General features: G+C 35.1%; 1 protein-coding gene across 1 annotated transcript in view; it reads right to left on the bottom strand.

Moving 5' to 3' along the window:
* Positions 1–992: 992 nt before the first annotated feature.
* Positions 993–8,569, bottom strand: part of LOC137627176 (secreted protein C-like) — a 13,127-nt gene continuing 5,550 nt past the window's right edge. Inside the window, exons 3-4 of the mRNA XM_068358252.1 lie at positions 1,405–1,583; positions 993–1,333 (exon numbers count right to left, since the gene is read on the bottom strand). Coding sequence (XP_068214353.1) covers positions 993–1,333; positions 1,405–1,583 — 520 coding nt within the window. The remainder of the gene's footprint in view (positions 1,334–1,404; positions 1,584–8,569) is intronic.

The raw sequence follows: 8,569 nt of genomic DNA, 5'->3' as shown, positions 1-8,569 counted from the left end.
AGGGGAAGAAATAGATACCATGGATGGGGTGGAAGACATATTGGATCGGATAGGCCTTAACATCCTTGAATCACAAGAAAGATAGGACAATAGGGGTAAATGATGAAACTTCAAAGGGAGGTTTGAATACTGTCAATGAGCTTTGTATATAATATAGAGAGAGACTGCTTTTTGGATGTTTTAATGCAAAGAAGGTTCATCCACGATTCAGTAGTTATTGATTTAATATGCTACTGACTGATACATTGTTCCTTTACTGTGGAAAAACCACCTTTAAGAAAAGAGGCTCAAGGATGAGAACTAAATAAATAAGTAAGTAAATAAATAAATAAATAAATATATAAATATATATATATATATATATATATATATATATATATATATATATATATACACTCACTCTCTCTCTCTCTCTCTCTCTCTCTCTCTCTCTCTCTCTCTCTCTCTCTCTCTCTCTCTCTCTCTCTCTCTCTCTCTCTCTCTCTCTCTCTCGTGAACTAACGGAGTTACCAAAACATATCAATATTCCCATATTGCATCATGATAATAGATGGCAACTGTCACTTGTCGTTAAACGAACGTGGAATCTAATATTTCTTTTCTATGTCACGAGAACATCCGTACCGCCATGCACCTCGAAAACATGCATTTTGACGTGCTGCATATTTCCCAGCGAGACGTGACCCTAATAACAGTATATTTGGACGCCGTGGGAAGAGGCTTCTCCTTAGGCTATCACAGGCCACTGAAGATCTGCATCTTGTGCAAAGGCATGAAGGGATATTCATCCATCGAATTATTGTTATCAATTACACGTTGCTAAGATTGACGGAGAATTTTTTCCCATTCGAAGCCTCAGTATAAGTTACTTGCTAGCAGTACTGTCATTACTGCAACTGTCATGATTACTGAAATTACCCTCATTTTCTTTGAACGGTAAAATAACTATCAGTAGTTTATTAATAACAATAATATCAATGCTATTGATGTTATCAAAATTTTCTTTTATCAACAGTGTACTTATAGACAATACCATTACTACTAGCAGTTGCATCCCTACTATCAGGAGCTGCATTGCCAGGAGTATCTCCCCTGCTACTCTTAGTAGCTGCATTGCTACTATCAGAAGATGCATTACCACTATGAATATCATCATTGCTACTCTTAATAGCTGCATTGCTACTAACAGTTGGTGCATTGCTACTATCAGGAGATGCATTGCCACTATGAACATCATTGCTACTCTTAGTAGCTGCATTGTTACTAACCGTTGCTGCATTGCTATCAGGAGATGCATTACCACTATGAACATCTCCATAGCTACTCTTAGTAACTGAATGATAATATTCGGAGCTGCATTGTTACTAACCGTTGCTGCACTGCTACTACCAGGAGATGTCTTACCATTATGAATATCTCCATAGCTATTCTTAGTAGCTGCATTGCTACTAACAGTTGGTGCATTGCTACTATCAGGAGATGCATTACCACTATGAATATCTGCATTGCTACTATTAGTAGCTGCATTGCTGCTATTATAACCTGCCTTACTACTATGAGTATTTCCACTGCTACTCTTGTTGCTGCATTGCTACTCTTAGTAGTCGCTTTGTTACTATTATGCGCTGTATTACCAGTATGAGTAGCTCCATTTCTACTTATAGTAACTGCATTGCTAGGATCAGTAGGAAAATTGCTACTATGATCAAGCACGTTGATACTATTAGTAGCTGCATAACTTACAAATAATCTCTCTCTCTCTCTCTCTCTCTCTCTCTCTCTCTCTCTCTCTCTCTCTCTCTCTCTCTCTCTCTCTCGTCCTTTGAGTGGGCAAAATGAGCCGTGAAGTGATGGGGGCAAGTTGAACTTATTGGATGCCTCACTGGGGCTAACTTTATGGGCCAGTGCCGGAAGATCGTGGAAGGGTGCCAGCATCATGGAAAGCATTAAAGCTGGAATTTATAGAGGGGTTGTCCAAATAATGGAAGAGATAAGATTCAATGAGACTGCTGCCTGAATGTATTCTACTGTATTTTCATGAATGTGAGAGAGAGAGAGAGAGAGAGAGAGAGAGAGAGAGAGAGAGAGAGAGAGAGAGAGAGAGAGAGAGAGAGAGAGAGAATCTAGTTGATGATTCGAGATTCAATTATATAATTTTATAGACATATTTTAAAGATTTTATTTACAACATCAATTGTAGATCATTTAAACTACTGTAAGGAGAAAAATGGTTGAAAGAAAAAAAAGAGAGAGAGAGAGAGAGAGAGAGAGAGAGAGAGAGAGAGAGAGAGAGAGAGAGAGAGAGAGAGAGAGCTTGTTGTATGAAGAGAGATAACTGGTTCTAGGATTCTTAGCCAATGTCCATTGCTAAAATGACAGGTATACCTTCTCGTACAAACTAATTGTATCTAAGTTCTTCCGGAGGATGAATTATGTTTTAAGAAAATGAGCGAAGAGAAGAATTTCAATTTAATAAATAAAAAATATAGAACTGTGACCTATAATTTTTCTTGAAAAATATTCATAATACATCGCATATAAAATTCGATGATTTACAGGTGATAAAAATCCCATTCGAGTATCAAAGAACAGAGCTGTAATGTTTCATAGCGTTCTTTTAGGATCAATATGGAGATACTGCAGTTGGCAACCTTTCAAATCCTTTGCCAGAGAAGTACCTGCAGAAGGCGCCGCAAGAGGGAGTGGAGCCGTAAAACTGTCATACAACTGACGGAGCAAGTGTTAAGTTATAAGTGGCTGAGATTATTCCTTCAAATGCATGAGGTACTTTAGTCATTCTATATATTCATCTGACATCCTAAATAAATACAAATAAAAGAATATATCAAGACTCATATATTTTTACCTATATCCATTTCCACAGATCCTTCTACAATAGGCCAGCATTCAACATAACAGCATAGAGAATAACCAGAACGAACTTAAATAGTTTACTTATTTAATGAAGTGATGCAATATTGCTAAAATCAAATTACCTGCCGTCCAATATCAATCCAAAGAAACTAGAACCAAGGTCATATCCAAAAACCAGCGAGGGTTAGAGCAATAACGAATTATATTGAAACAACATTGGATTTCATCCAAAGGCTAAAGTTGAAATTCAATAATCCAATAAAAGAAAAAATACGATATCCTTTTTAATATGTCTAATTTTTCAAAGAATATAAATGAAAATGTTACCTGTATAAATATAAGCTTTCCCCTATATCATTATCATTATCATAATTCTTCTTCTTCTTCTTCTTCTTCTTCTTCTTATTATTATTATTATTATTATCATTATGATTATTGTTATTTTATAAGCTGTAACCCTAGTAGGAAGAGCAGGAAGCTATAATCCCAAGGGATCCAACAAGGAAAATATTATCCTTAACATTCTCAAATAATTTCATCTAATTCAATATTGGCATAACTATATATAAAACATTGACATACTAACACACAAACATAATGCAACGAATTGCGCCATAAAAACAACTGGAAATCTCATGTTTTTGTTGAGAATCAATATTTTATTATTCTCATCGTTCCCAGAACAAGCGAAACGTCTTTTACTGCACTCGGAAACTGCTTGAAATAAAAATGTCAGGAACAGCGGAAATTGAAATTCTTCAGACTATGGGTTGATTACGGAGAAGATGGACCCAGACTCACTAGAAATGGAGTCCTGAATAACAAGATGCAACAAAACTAACCATATGGTGGACCTAGAACTACTACAAAAAGGTGCTTGTCCCTGAATGGCTAAAATATGGGCTTAGATTTTAGATAGACTCTGAATGGCTAGAAGTTGAACCCCAAAGGAATAGAAAATAGATTCAAAATAAAGAAGACCCCAGAATGGTTAGAATATGGACCCAAAATAGATAGACGGTTCTATATCAAAATGAAAGCCCCTGAAGGGTTAGAATATGGACTCAATTTTGATAGAAAATGAGCCCAGAATAAAAAATAGAAGGACCCTGAAGGGTTAGATGGAAAAAATAGATATAAGTTGGATCCAGAATGGCAAAAATGAAGAAGGCCCCTGAATGGTTAGAAGATAAACCCACACTAGAATAATACTTCTGGAATACTGTGAAGTACTGTGCCATAATATGAAGAAGACAAGTCTATTAGAATCAACTGTATACCTAGAAATACGTACAGGAAGGTACACTGGGAATATCTGAATGGAAAGGATCGTCAGATATATGAAAAAATCTTACGCAACATGGTCAATAACTGAATGACGGTACCAGAGATTAATTTCTAGCTTAATGAAAATGAAAATGAATTTTATACAATATTTTCTGGCACACAAATTGAAATGAGATTCTGCAACTCAAAGTGTTGAGAGTAAAAATTAGAAAAAAGGTCCGTGAAATAAATATATAAGGGCCTTTACGATGATGAAGGTAATTACATATATATATATATATATATATATACATATATATAAACATATATATATATATATATATATATATAAACATATATATATATATATATATATATATATATATATATATGCTAACCACGCTGCAACTAGTAGCAGGAAAATATCAAACACTTGTGAATTCAAAATCCCAGTCTACATTATACTTCATTGCATAAAATAAATAATTCACAATAAAGGTAAACAAAACTCATACAAAATGCACATGAGGATTCGAATTCCAATTATAACAAGTTGACCCCATCAACGTTCTGTTCTCTGTCCATAATAGCATTATCGTTTCCGGGAATAACAGGGAATCAAAATCATAGACATGAAAACATAGACGTTATCGTTATCGAAAAGGGACGGCTGTTAACATGTTTTTAACACCACATATTTTGCAAAAGTAAAGGGATGTGGTATATGACTGAAAATTAAAGCCTTCTGGTCTAATACAAACACACACACACACACACACATATATATATATATATATATATATATATATATATACACACACGTCTATACACGCATATATATATACACATCTAGAATATATATAAATCTCCCACCATCACCAATCCGCACTGGCCATCGTGGAGATGAAAATTGGTCAAACCCCACACACAAATAAATGCATTTACTGATTCTTGTTCTTGCTGTATATATAAAACTGCATGTGTGTACAAAATATGTATCATAAAACTAGAACACAACTTGTCTTCTTCGTCACACACACACACACACACACACACACACACACACACACACCTTTCTGCTCACCATTGACATGAAAAGAAAATTCCATCTCCCTTCCTGAACAAGATTAATGATAATTGAAACCATTACATAGAATTTAAGGTCTTCAAATTCCAAAAAGCAATCAGAAATGGAACGCAATTTTATATACATTGATTAAATCCAATAGCATTTGCTTTAAGGGAAACAAATTAACATGATTCAAGATTAATTATTAGAGTTCATACGAAGAATTTTTAGGCAATAAAATTAAGTTTAATTACACGATCTTGATTTTCCCTTAATTTTCGCGCAAAATAACCATAACCTTGACAAAATCTTAGCTTCTAATTACTTCATTAAAACCCGTTTATGTTTTCGTGTTTCCGTGTTATTTCGAAGTCAATCATAAATTAAACACATTCCTCTCAGAGTAGGTACTAAAAAGAACGCTCGATATTCAATTCCCAAACGGGGGAAATCACAAATCTACACTCACCTATGCAGAGAAAAGGCCCTGAATGATCACCATGGAAATATATCTGAATACATGAAAAACCTTTCATCAATGAATGCGCCCCCCACCCCCCCCCACCCCCCATTAAGTGTGTGCAAAAACCCCTCGTTAATTTTCCTTGCATTTTCAAAATCCCACATTGACTATTCTGTATATTTCACGTCAAATTTCTTATTTACTCTGAAGCAGTAATGGTAAATAAATCCTTTTCCTTCTAAATAACACCACCTCGCCCACCACATGAATTTATCAAGATCTAAGAAAAGACAAAAATTAATCAAAGGCAAACAAGGGAGACGTATTACAATGAAAAAAATAAAACAGAAGAGTTACATCTCCCCTATATAATAAAGAGCAAGTGTACAGCTATATATATGTGTATATATATATATATATATATATATCATATATATTATAAATATATATATATATATATATTATATATATATGTATGTATATTTATAATATATATATATATATAATGTATATTTATAATATATATATTATATATATATATATTATATATATATATATATGTATATATATATGTATATATATATATATATATATATATATATATATATAAGGAACGGGCTATCCTTTGATATATCTGGCCAATGAATCCTTTATTAAGGCCCTTTGCACCAATAGGCGTAAAAGATTATCTATTCATTCATTCATTCATATATATATATATATATATATATATATATATATATATATATATATATTTCCAGGTCACGCTCAGAGGTAGTATCATACGTATAACTGTCACCCCGCGTCCCTCGGTAGGGGGAGAGGGCGCAGTCATACCCTGGTGAGAGGGGGGTACCCCGAGATTAAAGGGAGAGGGGGTGGGATAGGTTGAATCTGATGTGTGCACATTTATCTACATATTTAAGCCTTCCTTCCTGACGTGTCGCGTACACTAGTAGAAACAGAAAAGGGTCTTATTGTAATAGAACAAACACAAAATGCATACCTGTTACACAGTTTAAATGTCTTGAAATTAAATAGAGAAGAGACAGTATAAATCTATTGACTAAACCTGGTGAATAACACCTTTAACTACAGCCTCTATCCCCAGGTACATGAGAATCTGCCTTCCCAATTCAGGGAGTACGGTATGCCAATGTTCACTGACATACACCAGACGCCATACACTTGAGGAACTTCGGTATATCAAATGTATACACCGGAAGCCATTCCCTTTACTGCCCTATTCAAGTGGCTTTAGGTTACTAAAATAAGTTGAAGATTGACTTGGTTCAAAAATCATTGGCTTATTTGATAGGAATGGAATAGATGGGAATTTGACAATTTGGCTCGAACCTGGGGACACAGGAGCCTTTTAGCGTCACTTACTTGGCTTGTGGCTGCTGGGGTGGATTATGGGAATATAAGTGCTTGAAAGTTAGGTAAATGTTGCAATACGAAGAATGGCAGGCGTAGAGACGATTACACAGGTGATAAGAGTCACAACTGCGATGGTGGGCACGTGTTGAGGGATGAATGGTGGGGAAGGAATGAGAAGGGCTTGAGAATTACAGGCGAGATAATTTAAAGAATGATAAAGTGAGACATTTGGTGGAAGATGAGAGAGGGCGCATCAGTGGATTTGGTGTTCTGTTACACAATTGATTGCCTAATGGAAGGTGTTGATCCCTAACACAACTGGACTTCATTATCCTGAAAATTATTATAAATACTCGTTTTTTGTCTCATATGACATTTCATTCATTTCATCTTGACTGAAATTTGACGCATCTAATAGCATTTCACTTATGGGCATTCTACAGTATACTGTGGAAACTCACTACTCAAATCAATGACTTTCATATTCAAACATGAACAAATTTTCAAAATACTACTAATAATAATATCTCGGAGGCCGACCAGCACAGTTATTGGCGGCATGCAATACTGTTGAAAAAAGGAAAATTAGAGCAATTGAAAAGCTCAACTACAAAATCCAAGCAACTGATGCAGCTATAATCTTCAATGAAATAAGTAATAATAATAATAATAATAATTCTGAATCTCTATATTTTTTCGTCTAAGACACCTCGTCCTCTCAGGAATACGTCTGACATCATGCAAATATTCCTCCTTCCCCATTAAGCATGACGAATTAAAACATTCTGCAAGACATTCTGCAACTGGTCGATCCAGTTCGCTTCTCCCAGCAAGCAATGAAATTCTCTAGAAGCATCCGGCTTCCTTATGCGGAGGTGGGTTTACTCTTTCTATGTTAGGTTGCCATTTTCAAAACACTATTCTCTCTTTTCTCTCCATTTATTATTTCCTCGTACATGTTAAGATTCATTTTGAGCATAAATTCCCTGTCTTGGACAGACTCCAAAAAATATATTGAGAGAGAGAGAGAGAGAGAGAGAGAGAGAGAGAGAGAGAGAGAGAGAGAGAGAGAGAGATTTACTCTTTGCGTCGTGGGGCAACTAAGGTTATACTTTGTACAATGAACTAAAGGTGGTTCAATAAGGAAAATGGAACAGATGTAGCGAATTGGATTGGCTTTACGATTTTTGGCAGTATTACTAAGTGCTAGGACCAGAGAGACCATTCAGTGTCTAGCCGCAAAAGGATTAACAAACGGAAATAAATTAGAAGTTAAAAGTGGGACAAAAGGAAAGACGAGAGTAAAAAGGGAGTGTAGCTATGGACCAACGGGACACTAGAGAGAGAGAGAGAGAGAGAGAGAGAGAGAGAGAGAGAGAGAGAGAGAGAGAGAGAGAAAGAAAGAGAGAGAGACTTTAGATGACAATACAAACTTAATTTCCTATCAAAAACCTATCTTACCCAGAGTGGTAACAGCTAAGTTACGCAGACCTTTATTATATCTCAAAAGGTATCAA

The sequence above is a fragment of the Palaemon carinicauda genome, chromosome 35, assembly GCF_036898095.1.
Source record: "Palaemon carinicauda isolate YSFRI2023 chromosome 35, ASM3689809v2, whole genome shotgun sequence".
NCBI classification, from domain to species: Eukaryota; Metazoa; Arthropoda; class Malacostraca; order Decapoda; family Palaemonidae; genus Palaemon; species Palaemon carinicauda.
The sequence above is the reverse complement of the archived record's forward strand: the minus strand, read 5'-3'. Positions and strand labels throughout refer to the sequence as shown.